Source organism: Eschrichtius robustus, chromosome X (genome assembly GCF_028021215.1).
Source record: "Eschrichtius robustus isolate mEscRob2 chromosome X, mEscRob2.pri, whole genome shotgun sequence".
Lineage (NCBI taxonomy): Eukaryota > Metazoa > Chordata > Mammalia > Artiodactyla > Eschrichtiidae > Eschrichtius > Eschrichtius robustus.
In genome coordinates, this window is record NC_090845.1 from 108485067 (window position 1) to 108509482 (window position 24416).

General features: G+C 39.4%; 1 protein-coding gene across 3 annotated transcripts in view; it reads left to right on the plus strand.

Annotated features, from left to right (window-relative positions):
- The window catches only part of GRIA3 (glutamate ionotropic receptor AMPA type subunit 3), a 286920-nt gene that overhangs the window by 130521 nt on the left and 131983 nt on the right, over positions 1–24416 (plus strand). For all 3 annotated transcript variants that reach the window (XM_068532557.1, XM_068532558.1, XM_068532560.1), the window contains exon 4: positions 13082–13269. In XM_068532557.1, coding sequence (XP_068388658.1) covers positions 13082–13269 — 188 coding nt within the window. The remainder of the gene's footprint in view (positions 1–13081; positions 13270–24416) is intronic.

Genomic DNA, 24416 nt, shown 5'->3' on the forward strand with positions numbered 1-24416 from the left:
TGTCCAAGATATAATGTTAAATTTTTAAAAAATAGGACACAAATTGTTCAATCCATTTTACTAAAATAAAAACTGTGCAGTATATTTATTTTAAATAGAATGGGAAGAAATACATCAAGTGTTAACCATGGTTATCCCTGAGCAAGAGTCACCCATACTTCTTGTTTTTTCATTTTTGTGTCTTCTCAAATGTCCAAAATGAGCACATGTTGACTTTGTACTTAGAAAAACACAGATGCTACCTCAGAAGAAGAAAGACATTTGCAAAGTGCTTTGAGTCCATTAGAGTCTGCTTCCCACACAATGTTCCCAGGTTCCTCATCTACCACAGTAAAAAGCTATTTGTAACCCTGGCCTGAGCCTTCCCCCTAGACTCTGTGCCTTTGTCTGCTTATTTCTGGATAGTATATTGCCCTTCTTGGATCATGCTTTTCTTACCCAGAACTTTACTGCCAGTCATGAAGGACACCTAAGAAAAGAGACCTGCTTCCATAAACCTCATTTGTATTGGGTAGCCATTACAATAGGTCAGTGGTTCTCAACTCTGACTGTACCTGGGAGTCACCCAAGGAGTTCAAAATAAAACAAAACAAAGCCGGAAATCACTTCCAGTGATACTGATTTAATTGGTCCAGGGTGAAGCTTGGACATCAATATTTTAAAGCTCCCAAGGTCATTATAATGTACAACCAGAGTTGAGAAACACAGAGGTAAGTGAAGATACAGAAAAATAGAGCAATGCTTTCTTCAGCTGGATTCAGTTGAGCAAGATAGGCAGGATTGACACTGACCCTCAGAGGATCTTTTACAGCACTGGCCCCTGAAATACCCACAAGGTATCAGCTGTTCATTTGTTAATGCCATAGCCTAAAGATCATAAAGCACATCACCAACTTTGACGTTCATTATCTGAATGACTCCAGGAGATGGGCAGACCCCAAAACAATGCTCAACATCCTCTTTTCCTTTCCTTCCAAACTTACTTGTGTTAAGGCCACCGCTAAAAGGCAACTGTGTTAGCTGGAGGGGTAACACAATAAGCCACTAGCCATTCTTACGCTGGCACCTAGAAAAGGACAGAGTGCTGAGACAATGGGACATAGGACAAGGAAGTTTGCATGTGGGGAAGGAGGAAAGAAAAAGCCAGAAGTGGTGGTGATAGGTCCAGTTGGGGTATTGGGTAGACAGGGAACATCAGGATCTTGTGTGGCATCAAGAAGATGAAAAGGCTCTGTCCACTTCATAACATTGCCAAGGGCATCCTGAAATGAGACCTATAAAGTAGGCTTAGCAGCACCACATACTTGAAAGAGCACTAAATTGGAAGTGAAGAGACTTGCTTCTAGGGCCAGGACTAGGGTGAGGCAAGTGAGGATACATTTGCACAACCCTGAGAAAGTGCCTTCTTGCGGGGTGGGGGTAGTGAGGCTATGTTGGTCAAAGAGTACAAAGTTTCAGTTTTGCAAGATGAAAAAGTTCTGGAGATCTAAGGTACAGCATGGTGTACATTAACTACAGTTAACAATACTTTCTGGTGACTACAGTAAGCAATACTGTATTGTACACTTGACATTTGCTCAGAGGGTAACTATTAAGTGATCTCACCACACACAAAAAGGACTAAAATGGTAACTATGTCAGATGATGGATATATTCATTAGCTTGATTGTGGTGATCATTTCACATTGTAGACGTATATCAAAACATCAAGTTGTACACCTTAAATATATATAATTTCTATGTGTCAATTATACCTCAATACAGTTGAAAAAAAAAGACAAACTAAAAAAAAAAAATCTTTGTACCCTAGCTGCTTCTCTTGCTTTTCTAGTCCTGGCCCTGCTTACTTAGGTTCTAGTCTTGCTTCTGACTCTACACTAGCTGTGTGATCTTGGGAAAGTCACTTCTTCTCTCTAACCACCCCCCCCCCCACAAAACAGAGTAGCTCCACTTTTATCTGTTTCATACGTTGGGCTTCCATGAAAATTTCATTTGAAAAAGGAGTTCCAGAGCTTTAAAAATTCTGTATGACTTCTCTGAGTCATCTGTAAGAGTCCATCTAGCCCGTAATGCTGTGATTCTATGACTGAAAAATGCAAACCACAAGAATTTATATGGGCCATTTTGAGCCTCTCTTTTTCAACCTGCAAATATTGAAAAGGCAGTTTCTATCACAGGCCAATGGGACAAATATTGAATTACCCTCTGGGAAAGATCAATTTTCCTCTCTAGAACATTTCTAGAGGGTCACCAATCCCTTTGGGGGCTTTATGGAAGATTCCAAGAATTCTAGTCAGGCACAGAATGCTATAAATGCCAGCACTCGTGTGGAGCCCATTTGTCAATATCAGAGACCCCCATCATGTGGGGACCGCTAGAGACCATGTCAGAAGTACAGATGGTGTGGCTCAGAGAGACCTGGTACAGGTTCATGGGGAACAACAGGTGTTGCTAGCCCTTGCTGGAAGACATAAAGCAGAAAGGAGAAAATTATCCTCAGCTATATTTCCTTGGGTGTCTTCATTACCAACATCCATATGTCAATATCCTATTTCTTATTTTTCTGTGTGTTCAGATCAAATACTAAATTTCTTCAGCATAGAGCAGCTTTTCATTTTGTTTGTACATTGAACAAAATCCTGGCCTTTGTTCCCCCTGTGAAAATGATTTTGACAATTGTAGATTTGAGATTTTTCTTTTTTTGGTATCCGCTGTCATTCCTGTCATGAGGTCAACCTAATAGTCACAGATTGAATTCCTTAGGAGTAGATTCTGAGATGGAAATTTGCATGCAAAATTTTACCGGGGAGTACTCTCATTAAAAACACTTGTGGGAAGCAACAAGGACCTACTGTGTAACACAGGGAACTCTACTCAATATTCTGTAATAACCTATATGGGAAAAGAATCTGAAAAAGAATGAATACGTGAATATGTATAACTGAATCACTTTGCCATACACCTTTAACTAACACAATATTGTAAGTAAACTATACTCCAATAAAATCAAAAAAAAAAAAACACTTGTGGGAGGAAAAGAAGGAAGCAAATTTGGGCAGACGGAGAAGATGGTGCAGTCCTAACAAGACCTCAACCTACCCTTCAGGGAGCCCTGAAGTTGGGATGGCCCATTAGAGTTACCCCATTTGGAGTGAAGAGGTTATGCCTTGATTCCCCGTAACAACCAGTCACTGGATGCAGGCTTCCCTGGGAAGGGAATATTACTCTAAGCTAGGCAGCTCTCCTCAGCCAACAACTTTCCCAGAAACTGAAGGAATGTCCTTTGGTGCTGAAGGGGAATCTGGGTGGTACAGCACAGCACCCTGACACTAGCCTTTACCAAGATGGCCCCCTTGTTTAGCAAGAGTAGCCCAACAACCAGTCCAGCAGGATTGGATTGGTCATAGCCGTGGCCCAACGCTTCATCCATAATCACCTTGCCACTCCTCTATTGTCATGTTCCTATGTTATCTTGGTTGAATGCAGATGACAATCTAGCGTTCATCCGGTTACCTATGTGGTAACTCCCATTCTTCAAACTGAAAAAGAAACAGAAGTTGGACAGCAGCAGTGGTTTGGAGTCAGGTTGAGAGAATTTGCTGCTCAAATAAAAGTAGCTTTCAGTATTGCAAAGCTGGGCGCGTTAAAGCTCACACAGAGCAAAGGACAATTCTGAAGCTGCTAAAGCAGCAGGCCTATTTTTTACAAAGCCAAGGCTTTGTTGCACACCTCACCTCCTACAAGCACCAACGCCTGCTTCTGCTCTGCCTCCAGAGTCAAACTTTTCTTTTTTGTTTTTTTTCCTCCCTCAAACTCATATTTACTCTCCTTGGTCAGCTGTAACAGGAAACAGTCAAACTATAATAAATTAGGTATGAAAACAAATGAAAGCGCTTTTCTTTGTGGATTGCTCACTGACATGTACTGAACTGAGGTGACCATTTCTCCCCAGGGTTCTTGAGTACACAGCCACATGCCCTAGCAGACACAGAGAAACTCTGCATGGTAAGAAGATACTGCAGTGTTAAGCTACAGTTCTGACTTGCTCAGAAATGTGAGCAAGGCTCATAGCCCAGAAGGCCCCAGACCCAAGCTCATTAAGAAATCAGTATGCTTTTTCTATTTAATTTTTGAATAGGTAATACATCTACATGGTTCAAAGAACAAAAGTATAAAAAGATCTATAAAATCAGTGTTTATTAAGAGGCCTCGCATTTGTGGCAGTAGGCAGCATATAGAGGCAACACTCATTTGTCATCCATGTCTTCCAGGAGCTTATGCGCTGAGAGGACAGCATGAGTTGTATTTTTTAATCTTTACTGCTTTTGTACTTACAGAAAATAATACCTGCTTCTTGTAAAAAAAGAAAAAAAAATCAAACATTACATAAATAAATGGCAGTGCAAGTAGAAGTTCTTGGTAATTCTACACCTCCGAGGTAACTACTGCCAATTCCTTCAAATTTTTTCTATACACATACAAATGTGTATTTTTTTTACAAAAATGGAACTACACTATAAACGCTATTTTGCAGCTTTTTTCTATGTAACAGTATATTGCAGAAATGTTTTCTTTTGTTATATAGAGATTGAGCTATCTTTTTAACAGTAGCATAGTATTCCATGTATATGTGCTATAATTTATTTATCCAGTTCTATTTTGAATTTTTAAATGTCTGTCGTACAATTCTTCAAATTGGTTTCTCCACTGCTTGTAACTGATTTACCTTGATTTAAATCTACTCATCTCTGGAGAATTTATGACTAGTCAGTAATGGAAGCTTCATGGAAGAAGAGGCATCCACAAAGGTCTACAGGTAGTAGGAGATGCCAGGAAAAGGGACAGACAAGTGCAATTGCCTTCAGTAGGTAACAATGAGAGCAGTGCATAAGTGGGCAAGACCGTCTTCCAGGTTTCAGCAAATGTGAAAATAGGGGAGAAATGGAGACAGGGCTGGGGTGAAGGATTTTAAAAACAAGGGAGATAAAAGCAGGTTGGAATGGAATGAGTCTTGATACATGGATGGTGAGTTATTATAGAGCAAAGGTTTTATGAAGAGAATTGACATGCTTTAGTTGAATCCAAGCTTGAAATTAATTAACAATATAATGTGGCTATTTAGAAGTATTAGCAATCCTAGGCTGCTAAAATAACAGCCCATATCAAAAGCAAGCAATAATCAACATTGGTTAAATCACATGTGAATTATCAGGATCAATAAAATATTGACAGATGTCCATAGGAGAGAGACAGAACAGTGAGGGAACCTATTATCATGTCATGAAACTAATTGTTGAAGGACTGGGACATTTTTAGCCTGAAGAAAAGAAAGATAATGGGAGATAGACATATGCTGTTTTTAAAAATGTGAAGGACTGTCACATGCAAAAGGGGTTAAATATGTCTCTTTGGTTCCAAAATGGTAGAATAGGACTAACAAGCAGAGATTACAAGAATGTAGGTTTTGACTCAACAGACAAAAAACTTGTATTTTGCTAAAGGGTGTTTTTTTTTTTATTTAACAACTTTATTGGAGTAAAATTGCTTTACGTTGTTGTGTTAGTGGCTGCTGTATAACAAAGTGAATCAGCTATATGTATACATATATCCCCATATACCCTCCCTCTTGCATCTCCCTCCCACCCTCCCTATCCCACCCCTCTAGGTGGTCACAAAACACCTAGCTGATCTCCCTGTGCTATGCAGCTGCTTCCCACTAGCTATCTATTTTACATTTGGTAGTGTATATATGTCAATGCCACTCTCTCAGTTCGTCCCAGCTTACACTTCCCCCTCCCCGTGTCCTAAAGTCCATTCTCTATGTCTGTGTCTATTCCTGTCCTGTCCCTAGGTTCTTCAGAGCCTTTTTTTTTTTTGATTCCATATATATGTGTTAGCATACAATATTTGCTTTTCTCTTTCTGACTTACTTCACTCTGTATGACAGACTCTAGGGCCATCCACCTCACTACAAATAACTCAATTTCGTTTCTTTTTATGGCTGAGTAATATTTCATTGTATATATGTGCCACATCTTCTTTATCCATTCCTCTGTTGATGGACACTTAGGTTGCTTCCATGCCCTGGCTACTGTAAATAGAACTGCAATGAACATTGTAGTACATGACTCTTTTTGAATGATGGTTTTCCCACGGTATATGCCCAGTAGTGGGATTGCTGGGTCGTATGGTAGCTCTATTTTTAGTTTTTTAAGGAACCTCCATACTGTTCTCCATAGTGCCTGTATCAATTTACATTCCCACCAACAGTGCAAGAGGGTTCCCTTTTCTCCACACCCTCTCCAGCATTTATTGTTTGTAGATTTTTTGATGATGGCCATTCTGACTGATGTGAGGTGATATCTCATTGTAGTTTTGAAATGCATTTCTCTAATGATTAGTGATGTTGAGCATCCTTTCATGTGTTTGTTGGCAACCTGTGTATCTTCTTTGGAGAAATGTCTATTTAGGTCTTCTGCCCATTTTTGGATTGGGTTGTTTGTTTTTTTTGATATTGAGCTCCATGAGCTGCTTGTATATTGTGGAGATTAATCCTCTGTCAGTTGTTTCGTTTGCAAATATTTTCTCCCATTCTGAGGGTTGTCTTTTCATCTTGTTTATGGTTTCCTTTGCTGTGCAAAAGCTTTTAAGTTTCATTAGGTCCCATTTGTTCATTTCTGTTTTTATTTCCATTTCTCTAGGAGTTGGGTCAAAAAGGATCTGGCTGTGATTTATATCATAGAGTGTTCTGCCTATGTTTTCCTCTAAGAGTTTTACAGTGTCTGGCCTTACATTTAGGTCTTTAATCCATTTTGAGTTAATTTTTGTGTATGGTATTAGGGAGGGTTCTAATTTCATTCTTTTACATGTAGCTGTCCAGTTTTCCCAGCACCACTTATTGAAGAGGCTGTCTTTTCTCCACTGTATATGCTTGCCTCCTTTATCAAAGATAAGGTGACCATATGTGTGTGGGTTTATCTCTGGGCTTTCTATCCTGTTCCATTGATCCATATTTCTGTTTTTGTGCCAATACCATACTGTCTTGATTACTGTAGCTTTGTAGTATAGTCTGAAGTCAGGGAGCCTGATTCCTCCAGCTCCATTTTTCTTTCTCAGGATTGCTTTGGCAATTCGGGGTCTTTTGTGTTTCCATACAAATTGTGAAATGTTTTGTTCTAGTTCTGTAAAAAATGCCATTGGTAGTTTGATAGGGATTGATTGAATCTGTACATTGCTTTGGGTAGTAGAGTCATTTTCACAATGTTGATTCTTCCAATCCAAGAACATGGTATATCTCTCCATCTATTTGTATCATCTTTAATTTCTTTAATCAGTGTCTTATAATTTTCTGCATACAGGTCTTTTGTCTCCTTAGGTAGGTTTATTCCTAGATATTTTATTCTTTTTGTTGCAATAGTAAATAGGAGTGTTTTCTTAATTTCACTTTCAGATTTTTCATCATTAGGGTATAGGAATGCAAGAGATTTCTGTGCATTAATTTTGTATCCTGCTACTTTACCAAATTCATTGATTAGCTCTAGTAGTTTTCTGGTAGCATCTTTAGGATTCTCTATGTATAGTATCATGTCTTCTGCAAACAGTGACAGCTTTACTTCTTTTCTGATTTGGATTACTTATATTTCTTTTTCTTCTCTGATTGCTGTGGCTAAAACTTCCAAAACTATGTTGAATAATAGTGGTGAGAGTGGGCAACCTTGTCTTGTTCCTGATCTTAGAGGAAATGATTTCAGTTTTTCACCATTGAGAACGATGCTGGCTGCAGGTTTATCATATGTGGCCATTATTATGTTGAGGTAATTTCCCTCTATGCCTACATTCTGGAGGGTTTTTATCATAAATGGGTGTTGAATTTTGTCGAAAGTTTTTTCTGCATTTATTGAGATAATCATATGGCTTCTCTCCTTCAGTTTGTTAATATGGTTTACCACATTGATTGATTTGCATATATTGAAGAATCTTTGCATTCCTGGGATAAACGCCACGTGATCATGTTGTATGATCCTTTTAATGTGCTGCTGTATTCTGTTTGCTAGTATTTTGTTGAGGATTTTTGCATCTATGTTCATCAGATATCTTGGCCTGTAGTTTTCTTTCTTTGTGACATTTTTGTCTGGTTTTGGTATCAGGGTGATGGTGGCCTTGTAGAATGAGCTTGGGGGTGTTCCTCCCTCTGCTATATTTTGGAAGAGTTTGAGAAGGATAGGTGTTAGCTCTTCTCTAAATGTTTGATAGAATTCGCCTGTGAAGCCATCTGGTCCTGGGCTTTTGTTTGTTGGGAGATGTTTAATCACAGTCTCAATTTCAGTGCTTGTGATTGGTCCGTTCATATTTTCTATTTCTTCCTGGTTCAGTCTCAGAAGGTTGTGCTTTTCTAAGAATTTGTCCATTTCTTCCAGGTTGTCCATTTTATTGGCATAGAGTTGCTTGTAGTAATCTCTCATGATCCTTTGTATTTCTGCAGTGTCAGTTGTTACTTCTCCTTTTTCATTTCTAATTCTATTGATTTGAGTCTTCTCCCTTTTTCTCTTGATGAGTCTGGCTAATGGTTTATCACTTTTGTTTATCTTCTCAAAGAACCAGCTTTAGTTTTATTGATCTTTGCTATTGTTTCCTTCATTTCTTTTTCATTTATTTCTGATCTGATCTTTATGATTTCTTTCCTTCTGCTAACTTTGGGGTTTTTTTGTTCTTCTTTCTCTAATTGCTTTAGGTGTAAGGTTAGGTTGTTTATTTGAGATGTTTCTTGTTTCTTGAGGTAGGAGTGTATAGCTATAAACTTCCCTCTTAGAACTACTTTTGCTGTATCCCATAGGTTTTGGGCTCTCGTGTTTTCATTGTCATTTGTTTCTAGGTATTTTTTCATTTTCTCTTTGATTTCTTCAGTTATCTCTTGGTTATTTAGTAGTGTATTGTTTAGCCTCCATGTGTGTGTATTTTTTACAGTTTTTTTCCTGTAATTGATATCTAGTCTCATAGCATTGCGGTCAGAAAAAATACTTGATACGATTTCAATTTTCCTAAATTTCCCAAGGCTTTATTTGTGACCCAAGATATGATCTATCCTGGAGAATATTCCATGAGCACATGGGAAGAAAGTGTATTCTGTTGTTTGGGGATGGAATTTCCTATAAATATCAATTAAGGCCATCTTGTTTAATGTATCATTTAAAGCTCGTGTTTCCTTATTTATTTTCATTTTGGTTGATCTGTCTATTGGTGAAAGTGGGGTGTTAAAATCTCCTACTATTATTGTGTTACTGTCAATTTCCCCTTTTATGGCTGTTAGCATTTGCCTTATGTATTGAGGTGCTCCTATGTTGGGTGCATAAATATGTACAGTTGTTATATCTTCTTCTTGGATTGGTCCCTTGATCATTATGTAGTGTCCTTCTTTGTCTCTTGTAACAGTCTTTATTTTAAAGTCTATTTTGTCTGATATGAGAATTGCTACTCCAGCTTTCTTTTGATTTCCATTTGCATGGAATATCGTTTTCCATCCCCTCACTTTCAGTCTGTATGTGCCCCTAGGTCTGAAGTGGGTCTCTCGTGAACAGCATGTATACGGGTCTTGTTCTTGTATCCATTCAGCCACTCTATGTCTTTTGATTGGAGCATTTAATGCATTTACATTTAATCCATTTACATTTAAGGTAATTATTGATACGTATGTTCCTATTACCAGTTTCTTAATTGTTTTGGGTTTGTTATTGTAGGTCTTTTCCTTCTCTTGTGTTTCCTGCCTAGAGAAGTTCCTTTAGCATTTGTTGTCAAGCTGGTTTGGTGGTGCTGAATTCTCTTAGCTTTTGCTTGTCTGTAAAGGTTTTAATTTCTATGTCGAATCTGAATGAGATCCTTGCTGGGTAGAGTAATCTTGGTTGTAGGTTTTTCTCCTTCATCACTTTAAATATGCCCTGCCACTCCCTTCTGGCTTGCAGAGTTTCTGCTGAAAGATCAGCTGTTAACCTTATGGGGATTCCCTTGTGTATTATTTGTTGTTTTTCCCTTGCTGCTTTTAATATGTTTTCTTTGTATTTAATTTTTGATGGTTTGATTAATATGTGTCTTGGCGTGTTTCTCCTTCGATTTATCCTGTATGAGACTCTCTGTGCTTCCTGGACTTGATTGACTATTTCCTTTCCCACATTAGGGAAGTTTTCAACTATAATCTCTTCAAATATTTTCTCAGACCCTTTCTTTTTCTCTTCTTCTTCTGGGACCCCTTTAATTTGAATGTTGATGTGTTTAATGTTGTCCCAGAGGTCTCTGAGACTCTCCTCAATTCTTTTCATTCCTTTTTCTTTATTCTGCTCTGCAGCAGTTATTTCCACTATTTTATATTCCAGGCCACTTATCCGTTCTTCTGCTTCAGTTATTCTTCAATTGATTCCTTCTAGAATATTTTTAATTTCATGTATTGTGTTGTTCATCATTGTTTGTTTGCTCTTTAGTTCTTCTAGGTCCTTGTTAAACATTTCTTGCATTTTCTCCATCCTATTTCCAAGATTTTGGATCATTTTTACTATCATTACTCTGAATTCTTTTACAAGTAGACTGCCTATTTCCTCCTCATTTGTTTGGTCTGGTGGGTTTTTACCTTGCTTCTTCATCTGCTGTGTATTTCTCTGTCTTCTCTTTTTTCTTAACTTACTGTGTTTGGGGTTTCCTTTTTGCAGGCTGCAGGTTCTTAGTTCCCGTTGTTTTTGGTGTCTGCCCCCAGTGGGTAAGGTTGGTTCAGTGGGTTGTATAGGTTTCCTGGTGGAGGGGAGTGGTGCCTGTGTTCTGGTGGATGAGGCTGGCTCTTGTCTTTCTGGGGGGCAGGACTGTTTCCGGTGGTGTGTTTTGGGGTGTCTGTGAACTTATTATGATTTTAGGCCACCTCTCTGCTAATGGGTGGGGTTGTGTTCCTGTCTTGCTAGTTGTTTGGCATAGGGCGCCCAGCACTGGAGCTTGCTGGTCGTTGAGTGGAGCTGGGTCTTAGTGTTGAGACGGAGATCTCTGGGAGAGCTCTCGCCGATTGATATTACGTGGGGCCAGGATGTCTCTGGTGTTCCTATATCCTGAACTCAGCTCTCCCACCTCAGAGGCTCAGGCCTGACACCTGGCCAGAGCATCAAGACCCTGTCAGCCACATGGCTTTTGGGAAGTCTGAGGTCTTCTGCCAGCGTTCTGTAGATTTTCTGTAGGTGTTGTTCCACGTGTAGGTGTATTTTTGATGTATTTGTGAGGAGGAAGGTGATCTCCATGTCTTACTCCTCTGCCATCTTGAAGGTCCTCCTAAAGGGTATTTTTTAAAGTTTAGTTTAAATATAGCAAAGATGCCCTGTGTGATTTCATTACCAGTATTATTCAGCCAACACTTTCTTCATAAATAGAAGTAAAATTCAACCTAGTCCTTGCTGAATTTTCATAGATTCTTAATTACTGGGATTCAAAATAATGAGGCCTCATTGCACATTTCTGAAGAAGGATTTTCAAATACTTTAATCTTTTCCTTCCTATGTTTATTTCTTAATCTCATGCTTTGGCCCACCATGTGCCCTCAACTCCCACCGAAGCAGAGAGCACATTGAAAACCCACACAAAAATGCAAATCTGAGAAATAAATATGTGTGGTTGGTTTAAAAAGAGTAAGAATTAACATTTAAAGCAATGGTAATTTACTCTGATCTGTAATTTTGAGCTCCTGTGCTGAAATTGCTCATTTGGAAATTACCAAGTGCTTGGGTCTCATTTGTGATCTTCTTCCTGCGTACACCCAGCACACAAAGGAGTCGTAATGACCGGCTGAGTCACTGCTGCCATCTCCCCGAAGCGTGTTCTCCAAATGTCAATACCATTTTCTATGGTGCAGTGAAGAAGATTCCCAACCATAACCTGCTTAAAGTACAGGGTGAGCCTGAGGTGGCATAGAACCTGGAAAGTGTTCAGAGGGCAGCACAATCATCCTCCATTCTCTACTCCTCCAGTAGTCAAATTATTAGGCCACAGATCATTTTGGTCTTAGCAAGCATCCGCATTACCCACTCCCATTAGTCATTACCTAAATACAAACGGAAAACAATTCAAATTTAATGGGGCAAAAGGAGCTGCTTTTGACCATATCCTAATAAAATGATGTCTATACCTGATGAAATTATACTCGGATTATGAATTCATACCAGAAGCAAAAATATAGACATGATGTAATATTAGAGACATGAATACTCTAAAAGACCAGTACATACGAAATCCCTGTGCTCTTCTGTGGTTCATACAGATATACTGTTCTTTCCAACTTCTCAAACCCTGACTCCAAAAAGGTTACCCAAAACTCAAGCATCAGATCTTTTCTCTTTCCCATGCAGCATAGATCCAGAGTGTTAGTAGTTAATGCTGTCTGATATACATTAACTAAAAAGGAACCGAGAATCTCTAATCAAATGAATTGAGAAAGGGGAAGAACTTAGGAAGGCTTAATATGATTGAACTTTTTCATAATACTGTGAACAAAGAAACAGTACAATACCTTTGTTATAGACTGTTTTTGTCAGGTTTTCTGAGAGTTATATTGCTTGGGAAGCATAATTTACCTTGTTGGATACTCGTATCCATGTAAGGATAAGTCATATTATAATCAGGTTCTATCTCTACCAAAGCTATTTCTAATTCTGAAGATCGTTGTTGTGGAAGATGAAAGAAATGAGCTTCAACCACATTAGGACAGATTGTGGCCAGAAATAAGAAAGAAGCTACTGGCACTCATTCCATAAATATTTTGATAATGCCTGTCAATAAAAACAATTAGGTACTGTAATTCAGTTGTGATTGCTTAAGTACAGGCTTGATAAACACCTAGCCCGGTGCCCAAAAGTTGAAGAATCTTCTTTCCTTTCAATCAGGATAGAGATGCCAACTGTCTGGAAGGTTAAGGCTGAGGTTATGAGTAAGCCTGCTGTCCACAGTGGATAAGGTTCAAGGGGACCCAATAGACTGTGCATAAAAACTCAGTAGAACCTTTAATACCTATGGAAAGATTTTTAAAAGAAAAAATAATCAATGTAGCTGTTTTCCCTTCATTCAGGATTTTCCATCCTCCAAGCGATTATGGAAGCAGCAGTGCAAAACAACTGGCAAGTGACAGCAAGGTCTGTGGGAAACATAAAGGACGTCCAAGAATTCAGGCGCATCATTGAAGAAATGGACAGGAGGCAGGAAAAGCGATACTTGATTGACTGCGAAGTTGAAAGGATTAACACAATTTTGGAACAGGTACGTTTGAGATTTATTCCACGCCCAGCCAACCTGTTAAATCATCAGCCTGAGGCAGTTCCCATATCTGCTAGTAAATTAAGTAGCCAACAGACTAAACTTGCCAACAGTTTTGATAGTCTCTCTAATCCTTTTTTCCTCCCCAGTGGCTGCAGAAAAGGAGAAAGAGAAATAAAAGAAAATCCAAGCTGTTGAAAATTGCATACCATGATTAATCTGGTAGTCTCTGCAATTTAATGCTACTTATCAGATAAACACACCCTTTCACACCTCTGTTTCACAGATAGCTGACTATTTCAAAGTAATCCCCTTCCTTTCGACACCTTCCTCCCAGCAAGGAACAGACAAGGGATTAGGCAGGGCAGAAGGGTAGGGTTTTTGTTTCAGGGGCCTAGTTGCAAAGTATCAGAGCAGTATTCACTAGGTTTGAATTTGTGGATATTTTTGAAGAATATCCCTCTGGTTTGAAAGAGAGAGCAAGAGAGAATGAATGAGAATATGTATATATATAATTGCAGACCATTTTTAAAGTAAGATGGCATATGAGAAAAAAATGTCTATGGTTTTTAAAATGTGAAAAAATGTGAAAAAGCATCAGACTGGGGAAAAATACAAATTCAATGGACCAAAATATATTCATTATTAATCTTGGATATTTAAATTTAAGACTGAAACATATTAGAAGAGTTGTTTTACCCTAAGCCAGATGGATACTCTGTTTGGAGTAAAGAGTCAAATAGAAATGTGGTGAAAGTTTATTATTTTCCTTAGACGTCTCAGTTTGCCAGTTAATAACAAAGTGCCTATGCTGCCATAAACAAAACTGTAAGGGAAACGTTTCCATTCTAATTCGATCCCAGTGTACCTAGGGGCCAAAACAGCTTCAGAGATTGAAATTATAGTGAGCAGCCATTGCTTGGGAGAGCTGTTGTTTTTTTTTTTTTAATGTAAATGACTGCTTATATTTATTTATTTATGACTGTGTTGAGTCTTCGTTTCTGTGCGAGGGCTTTCTCTAGTTGCGGCAAGTGGGGACCACTCTTCATCGCGGTGCGCGGGCCTCTCACCATCGCGGCCTCTCTTGTTGCAGAGCACAGGCTCCAGACGCGCAGGCTCAGTAATTGTGGCTCACGGGTCCAGTTGCTCCGTGGCATGTGGGATCTTCCCAGACCAGGGCTCGAACCCGTGTCCCCTGCATTGGCAGGCAGATTCTCAACCACTGCGCCACCAGGGAAGCCCAGGGAGAGCTGTTTTATAGCAAATTAAGTATTAACAATTTGTCAGATATGTCCCCATAAGAAGAGAATGCAAAAAAAAAAAAAAAAACACCAGTAAGAAAAGGGAAGGGAGGGGAAGGGAGAGAAGAAAAACGAGGGAGGGAGGGAGGGAGGAAGGAAGGAAGGAAGGGAGGAAGGAAGGAAGGAAGGAAAGGAAGGAAGGAAGGAAGGAAGGAAGGAAGCACTGACTCTGCATCACAGAGATACAAAGCTGTCCCCATCTCTAGTGAATCAACCTCACAAAAAATCTAGAGCACTAACCTGGCTAAATCAAATTTCCCAACTAACATTCTCTTAAGCTCCCCAAATGATACACCCCTCCCTTCCAAAAGAAAAAAAAAACTGCCTTTGATTTTCTTAGATCTTGAAAGTGAAGAATCAGGTCAGTGATGTTGGTGTATGTACTACATGCCCTCTAAAATTTTATACCAAAATAGCCTCTTAGTGGGTGACCTACTTAATAGCCTAAAGCAGAGGAACATCCTCCTTGTCATACTTTGTTTTCCTTCTTTTGTGCTACTGACTTAGGCTTCTTGAATAGTGTACATTCTGATAAATCTTTGGGGTTTTATAGGACCTTATACTGGAGTCTGGAATTTTTCAGCATGACGTAGTAGAAAAAGCAGTGGGTAGAGCTGTGAATTCGATATAGCTGTGGGATCTTGGGCACTTAAAATATCTATGCCTCCGTTGTGTCATCTACATAACGGGCAATAAAATTTGCTCGTCCTCACATGATTGCTATCATTGCTTTGAAAAGCATAAAATGCTATAGAAAAAAATCATTATTACTAAACATATTCAGGAAAACTAAACTAACATTATGCGAAAACCCTGTCCTCTCTTTTTTTTAAAAAAAAAAAAACAGCTTTAACGGAGTATAATTGCTTTACAATGGTGTGTTAGTTTCTGCTTTATAACAAAGTGAATCAGTCATACATATACATAAGTCCCCATATCTCTTCCCTCTTGCGTCTCCCTCCCTCCCACCCTCCCTATCTCACCCCTCTAGGTGGTCACAAAGCACAGAGCTGATCTCCCTGTGCCATGTGGCTGCTTCCCACTAGCTATCTATTTTACGTTTGGTAGTGTATGTATGTCCATGACACTCTCTCACTTCGTCCCAGCTTACCCTTCCCCCTCCCCATAACCTCAAGTCCATTCTCTAGTAGGTCTGTGTCTTTATTCCCGTCTTGCCACTGGGTTCTTCATGACCTTTTTTTTTTTTCCCCTTAGATTCCATATATATGTTAGCATACTGTATTTGTTTTTCTCTTTCTGACTTACTTCACTCTGTATGACAGACTCTAGGGCCATCCACCTCACTACAAATAACTCAATTTCGTTTCTTTTTATGTCTGAGTAATATTCCACTGTATATATGTGCCACATCTTCTTTATCCATTCATCCGATGATGGACACTTAGGTTGCTTCCATGTCCTGGCTATTGTAAACAGAGCTGCAATGAACATTTTGGTACATGACTCTTTTTGAAGTATGGTTTTCTCAAGGTATATGCCCAGTAGTGGGATTGCTGGGTCGTATGGTAGTTCTATTTTTAGTTTTTTAAGGAACCTCCATACTGTTCTCCATAGTGACTGTATCAATATACATTCCCACCAACAGTGCAAGAGGGTTCCCATTTCTCCACACCCTCTCCAGCATTTATTGTTTGTAGATTTTTTGATGATGGCCATTCTGATTGGGGTGAGGTGATACCTCATTGTAGTTTTGATTTGCATTTCTCTAATGATTAGTGATGTTGAGCATCCTTTCATGTGTTTGTTGGCAACCTGTATATCTTCTTTGGAGAAATGTCTATTTAGGTCTTCTGCCCATTTTTGGATTGGGTTGTTTGTTTTTTTGATATTGAGCTCCATGAGCTGCTTGTATATTGTGGAGATTAATCCTTTGTCAGTTGTTTCGTTTGCAAATATTTTCTCCCATTCTGAGGGTTGTCTTTTCATCTTGTTTATGGTTTCCTTTGCTGTGCAAAAGCTTTTAAGTTTCATTAGGTCCCATTTGTTCATTTTTGTTTTTATTTCCATTTCTCTAGGAGCTGGGTCAAAAACGGTCTGGCTGTGATTTATATCATAGAGTGTTCTGCCTATGTTTTCCTCTAAGAGTTTTACAGTGTCTGGCCTTACATTTAGGTCTTTAATCCATTTTGAGTTTATTTTTGTGTATGGTGTTAGGGAGTGTTCTAATTTCATACTTTTACATGTACCTGTCCAGTTTTCCCAGCACCACTTATTGAAGAGGCTGTCTTTTCTCCACTGTGTATGCTTGCCTCCTTTATCAAAGATAAGGTGACCATATGTGTGTGGGTTTATGTCTGGGCTTTCTATCCTGTTCCATTGATCTATATTTCTGTTTTTGTGCCAGTACCATACTGTCTTGATTACTGTAGCTTTGTAGTATACTCCGAAGTCAGGGAGCCTGATTCCTCCAGCTCCATTTTTCTTTCTCAGGATTGCTTTGGCAATTCGGGGTCTTTTGTGTTTCCATACAAATTGTGAAATGTTTTGTTCTAGTTCTGTGAAAAATGCCATTGGTACTTTGACAGGGATTGAACTGAATCTGTAGATTGCTTTGGGTAGTAGAGTCATTTTCACAATGTTGATTCTTCCTATCCAAGCACATGGTATATCTCTCCATCTGTTTGTATCATCTTTAATTTCTTTCATCAGTGTCTTACAGTTTTCTGCATACAGGTCTTTTGTCTCCTTAGGTAGGTTTATTCCTAGATATTTTATTCTTTTTGTTGCAATAGTAAATGGGAGTGTTTTCTTAATTTCACTTTCAGATTTTTCATCATTAGTGTATAGGAATGCAAGAGATTTTTGTGCATTAATTTTGTATCCTGCTACTTTACCAAATTCATTGATTAGCTCTAGTAGTTTTCTGGTAGCATCTTTAGGATTCTCTATGTATAGTATCATGTCATTTGCAAACAGTGACAGCTTTACTTCTTCTTTTCCGATCTGGATTCCTTTTATTTCTTTTCCTTCTCTGATTGCTGTGGCTAAAACTTCCAAAACTATGTTGAATAATAGTGGTGAGAGTGGGCAACCTCGTCTTGTTCCTGATCTTAGTGGAAATGGTTTCAGTTTTTCACCATTGAGGACGATGTTGGCTGTGGGTTTGTCATATATGGCCTTTATTATGTTGAGGTAATTTCCCTCTATGCCTACTTTCTGGAGGGTTTTTATCATAAATGGGTGTTGAATTTTGTCTAAAGCTTTCTCTGCATCTACTGAGATGATCATATGGTTTTTATCCTTCAATTTGTTAATATGGTGTATCACGTTGATTGATTTGCATATATTGAAGAATCCTTGCATTCCTGGGATAAACCGCACTTGATCATGGTGTATGATCCTTTTAATGTGCTGTTGGAATCTGTTTGCTAGTATTTTGTTGAGGATTTTTGCATCTATGTTCATCAGAGATATTGGTCTGTAATTTCCTTTCTTTGTGACATTTTTGTCTGGTTTTGGTATCAGGGTGATGGTGGCCTCATAGAATGAGTTGGGGAGTGTTCCTCCCTCTGCTATATTTTGGAAGAGTTTGAGAAGGATAGGTGTTAGCTCTTCTCTAAACGTTTGATAGAATTCACCTGTGAAGCCATCTGGTCCTGGGCTTTTGTTTGTTGGAAGATTTTTAATCACAGTTTCAATTTCGGTGCTTGTGATTGGTCTGTTCATATTTTCTAGTTCTTCCTGGTTCTGTCCCGGAAGGTTGTGCATTTGTAAGAATATGTCCATTTCTTCCAGGTTGTCCATTTTATTGGCATATAGTTGCTTGTAGTAATCTCTCATGATCCTTTGTATTTCTGCAGTGTCAGTTGTTACTCCTTCTTTTTCATTTCTAATTCTTGATTTGAGTCTTCTCTCTTTTAGTCTTGATGAGTCTGGCTAATGGTTTATCAATTTTGTTTATCTTCTCAAAGAACCAGCTTTTAGTTTTATTGATCTTTGCTATTGTTTCCTCATTTCTTTTTCATTTATTTCTGATCTGATCTTTATGATTTCTTTCCTTCTGCTACCTTTGGGGTGTTTTTTTCTTCTCTCTCTAGTTGCTTTAGGTGTAAGGTTAGGTTGTTTATTTGAGATGTTTCTTGTTTCTTGAGGTAGGATTGTATTGCTATAAACTTCCCTCTTAGAACTGCTTTTGCTGCATCCCATAGTATTTGGGTCATCGTGTTTTCATTGTCATTTTTTTTCTAGGTATTTTTTGATTTCCTCTTTGATTTCTTCAGTAATCTCTTGGTTATTAAGTAGTGTATTGTTTAGCCTCTATGTATTTGTATTTTTTACAGATTTTTTTCCTGAAATTGATATCTAGTTTCATAGCATTGTGGTCGGAAAAGATACTTGATATGATTTCAATTTTCTTAAATTTACCAAGGCTTGAGTTGTGACCCAAGATATGATCTATCCTGGAGAATGTTTCATGAGCACTTGAGAAGAATGTGTATTCTGTTGTTTTTGGATGGAATGTCCTATAAATATCAATTAAGGCCATTTTGTTTAATGTATCATTTAAAGCTTTTGTTTCCTTATTTATTTTCATTTTGGATGATCTGTCCATTGGTGAAAGTGGGGTGTTGAAGTCCCCTACTATGATTGACTTACTGTCGATTTCCCCTTTTATGGCTGTTAGTATTTGCCTTATGTATTGAGGTGCTCCTATGTTGGGTGCATAAATATTTACAATTGTTGTATATTCTTCTTGGATTGATCCCTTGATCATTACATAATGTCCTTCTTTGTCTCTTGAAATAGTCTTTGTTTTAAAGTCTATTTTGTCTGATATGAGAATTGCTACTCCAGCTTTCTTTTGATTTCCATTTGCATGGAATATCTTTTTCCATCACCCTCACTTTCAGTCCGTATGTGTCCTTAGGTCTGAAGTGGGTCTCTTCTAGACAGCTTATATACGGGTCTTGTTTTTGTATCCATTCAGCTAGTCTATGTCTTTTGGTGGGAGCATTTAATCCGTTTACATTTAAGGTAATTATCGATAGGTATGTTCCTATTACCATTTTCGTAATTGTTTTGGGTTTGTTATTGTAGGTGTTATCCTTCTCTTGTGTTTCCTGCCTAGAGAAGTTCCTTTAGCATTTGTTGTCAAGCTGGTTTGGTGGTGCTGAATTCTCTTAGCTTTTGCTTGTCTGTAAAGGTTTTAATTTCTACGTCAAATCTGAATGAGATCCTTGCTGGGTAGAGTAATCTTGGTTGTAGGTTTTTCTCCTTCATCACTTTAAATATGTCCTGCCACTCCCTTCTGGCTTGCAGAGTTTCTGCTGAAAGATCAGCTGTTAACCTTATGGGGATTCCCTTGTGTGTTATTTGTTGTTTTTCCCTTGCTGCTTTTAATATTTATTCTTTGTATTTAATTTTTGATAGTTTGATTAATATGTGTCTTGGCGTGTTTCTCCTTCGATTTATCCTGTATGAGACTCTCTGTGCTTCCTGGACTTGATTGACTATTTCCTTTCCCACATTAGGGAAGTTTTCAACTATAATCTCTTCAAATATTTTCTCAGTCCCTTTCTTTTTCTCTTCTTCTTCTGGGACCCCTATAATTCGAATGTTGGTGTGTTTAATGTTGTCTCAGATGTCTCTAGGACTGTCCTCAATTCTTTTCATTCTTTTATCTTTATTCTGGTCTGGAGTAGTTATTTCCACTATTTTATCTTCCAGGTCAATTATCCGTTCTTCTGCCTCAGTTATTCTGCTATTGATCCCTTCTAGAGAATGTTTAATTTCATTTATTGTGTTGTTCATCACTGCTTGTTTGCTCTTTAGTTCTTCTAGGTCCTTGTTAAACGTTTCTTGTATTTTCTCCATTCTATTTCCAAGATTTTGGATCATCTTTACTGTCATTACTCTGAATTCTTTTTCAGGTAGACTGCCTATTTCCTCTTCATTTGTTAGCTCTGGTGGGCTTTTGCCTTGCTCCTTCATCTTCTGTGTGTTTTTCTGTCTTCTCATTTTGCTTAACTTACTGTGTTTGGGGTCTCCTTTTCGCAGGCTGCAGGTTCTTAGTTCCCGTTGTTTTTGGTGTCTGCCCCCAGTGGGTAAGGTTGGTTCAGTGGGTCGTGTAGGCTTCCTAGTGAAGGGGACTAGTGCCTGTGTTCTGGTGGATGAGGCTGGATCTTGTCTTTCTGGTGGGCAGGTCCGCGTCTGGTGGTGTGTTTTGGGGTGTCTGTGGCCTTATTATGATTTTAGGCAGCCTCTCTGCTAATGGATGGGGTTGTGTTTCTGCCTTGCTATTTGTTTGGCATAGGGTGTCCAGCACTGTAGCTTGCTGGTCCTTGAGTGGAGCTGGGTCTTGACATTGAGATGGAGATCTCTGGGAGATTTTCGCTGTTTGATATTATGTGGAGACGGGAGGTCTCTTGTGGACCAGTGTCCTGAACTTGGCTCTCCCACCTCAGAGGCACAGCCCTGATGCCTGGCTGGAGCACCAGGAGCCTGTCATCCACACGGCTCAGAATAAAAGGGAGAAAAAAACGAAGGAAAGAAAGAAAGAAGAAGATAAAATAAAATAAAGTAAAATAAAATAAAGTAAAATAAAATAAACTTATTAAAATAAAAAATAATTATTAAAAAAATTTTTTTAAGTAATAAAAAAAAAGAAGGAAGAGAGCAACCAAACCAAAAATCAATCCACCAATGATAACAAGTGCTATAAACTATACCAAAAAAAAAAAAAACCAACAAAAAAACGGACAGACAGAACGCTAGGACAAGTGGTGAAAGCAAAGCTATACAGACAAAATCACACACAGAAGCATACACATACACACTCCCAAAAAGAGAAAAAGGGGAAAAAATATATATATCATTGCTCCCAAAGTCCACCTCCTCAATTTGGGATGATTCGTTGTCTATTCAGGTATTCCACAGATGCAGGTACATCAAGTTGATTGTGGAGATTTAATCCGCTGCTCCTGAGGCTGCTGGGAGAGATTTCCCTTTCTCTTCTTTGTTCGCACAGCTCCCGGGGTTCAGCTTTGGATTTGGACCCGCCTCTGCGTGTAGGTCGCCTGAGGGCGTCCTATCTTCGCTCAGACAGGACGGGGTTAAAGGAGCAGCTGCTTCGGGGGCTCTGGCTCACTCAGGCCGGGGGGAGGGAGCGGTACGGAGGAGGCGGGGCGAGCCTGCGGCGGCAGAGGCCGGCGTGACGTTGCACCAGCCTGAGGCGCACCGTGGGTTCTCCCGGGGAAGTTGTCCCTGGATCACGGGACCCTGGCCGTGGCGGGCTGTACCGGCTCCCGGGAGGGGAGGTGTGGAGAGTGACCTGTGCTCGCACACAGGCTTCTTGGTGGCGGCAGCAGCAGCCTTAGCGTCTCATGCCCATCTCTGGGGTCCGCGCTGGTAGCCACGGCTCGCGCCGGTCTCTGGATCTCCTTTAAGCGGCGCTCTGAATCCCCTCTCCTCGCGCACCAGGAAACAAAGAGGCAAGAAAAAGTCTCTTGCCTCTTCGGCAGCTCCTGACTTTATCCCGGACTCCCTCCCGGCTAGCTGTGGCGCACTTACCCCCTTCAGGCTGTGTTCACGCCGCCAACCCCACTCCTCTCCCTGGGATCCGACCTCCGAAGCCCGAGCCTCAGCTCCCAGCCCCCGCCCGCCCCAGTGGGTCAGCAGACAAGCCTCTCGGGCTGGTGAGTGCTGCTCGGTGCCGATCCTCCGTGCGGGAATCTCTCCGCTTTGCCCTCCGCACCCCTGTGGCTGCGCTCTCCTCCGTGGCTCCGAAGCTTCCCCCCTCTGCCACCCGCAGTCTCCGCCAGTGAAGGGGCTTCCTAGTGTGTGGAAACCTTTCCTCCTTCACAGCTCCCTCCCACTGGTGCAGGTCCCGTCCCTATTCTTTTGTCTCTGTTTTTTCTGTTTTCTTTTGCCCTACCCAGGTACATGGGGAGTTTCTTGCCTTTTGGGAGGTCTGAGGTCTTCTGCCAGCGTTCAGTAGGTGTTCTGTAGGAGCTGTTCCACATGTAGATGTATTTCTGATGTATTTGTGGGGAGTCAGGTGATCTCCACGTCTTACTCTTCCGTCATCTTGAAGCTAACTCCCTGTCCTCTCTTTTAATGTCTCACTATCTTCCTTTCTTCTGTATGCACATTCACAGCATCTCTCATAATACTTTCTATACAATTTTTCAGGGAACATTGTTCAACGAAAAGTTTTAACAACATTCAAGTAAGGCTAGAGAGTTAATTTCACTTATTCTTTCCCCTCTTTCAAAAAATTGTCATAAAACTATCTACTCATGATTGCTTTCTTCACCATTTAAGGAATTTCTACTAGGCCATTAAGTACTGTGAGGTAGGAATCATGTTTGCCTTGTTCACTATTGTATATTCAGTGTCCAGTAGAGTACCTGGCACACCGTGTTGGATGGAAAGATGGATGGGTGGATGAATGGATAGATGGATGATTATTGAACAAGCACATTTCAGTAAGTTCTACTGTGATTTTGCTGTGCTGCCAACAAAAGGCAAAATGGTGCCCACCGCCACATGATGTGAGTATTAAAGTACACATTTTCTCAAAGGTTTAAGACGGTAGCTCTGTGCTCAGGCTTGTTCTGATATCATGAATTTGCCAAAATTTATTTCTTTATATAAAAATAGATTTCTCATTAAATGAATTATTAAAAGCAACAAATTCAACATAATATTTCTTTAGAGTAAACATTTTTAAAAATAAATTGACTACTAAGATACAGAGATACCCACTTTTTCTTATTGGTTCCCAACCATTCTTGACAAACTTATTCACTATACAGATTCTAGTTAGAAAGATAACATTCATAACTCAAATAGTATCAAATCCTCCCCCAAAATGCTCCCATCCTCCAAAGGTATTTTCAACTTTGAGTTTATTCTCATGGAAGGAAACTTCTATAGTCTCCCATAAAATGATACTTCGTGCCACTATTTGAGGTAGAAGAACCTGTTACACCACTACAACCCTATTCCCTATAGATGAGATTATGTCATAAAGTAAATTCATATTGTATTCTATATCTAATGGTTTTAATGCAAAGACCTCAATATGGTACAATTTTTCAAATATAAGCAGGTTTTCAATATACTACTATATAGCATAACCTCCTCATTTCATGATTTAAGTTCAAATTTTCCCTATGAATGTTCAAACATTTATGGGGTAAATCAAAATTATTCCAATGTTTCTTTCCAAAGCTCTTTTTTTTTTTTTTATCTCTTTCAACTCTTCAGACCACAGCAGGAAAAAAGATTCAATTAGGTGCTATTCTGTCTTTACTATTTCTCCTTAACAGTTAATCTATGAGGAAATTATTCCAAACTTATAGCTGCAAGAATTAACACACAAAAGGGCAGAGCCAGAGACAGTTGAAACCATGAAGGGTTGTCAGAACTCACAGAGAATATTTAGAAACTGCAGATCTTGAATCCAAGAATTAAGAGCACTTTCCATAGGAAGATTTAGGTGTCCTAGGAAGAATGAACCATTGACCTGACCTGATACAGCATTCCTATTACTGTATTGTATTCATGAGGCCCTCCCCACTGGTGGACAGCTGCCCTACTTCAGTGACCAACCTAAACATTCACTTTTGAAAAAGTTGCCTCTCACAGAGTTATCTACCCATGACTGAATAGATCCTCCATCCCAGTGGTGTGTCTACCTGTGGACAGCTTTTGAAGGTCAGGCCCCATAAAATGAATGGCTCTGTTGGATGTTTAATATTTATCTGCATGGATTCTGTCACTTACTAGCTGTGTGACCTAGAGCCAGTTACTTAACTCTCTGAGCCTCCATTTCCTGGTTGTAAAATGGAAATGATAACTGTACCCCAATGAGTTAATATATGC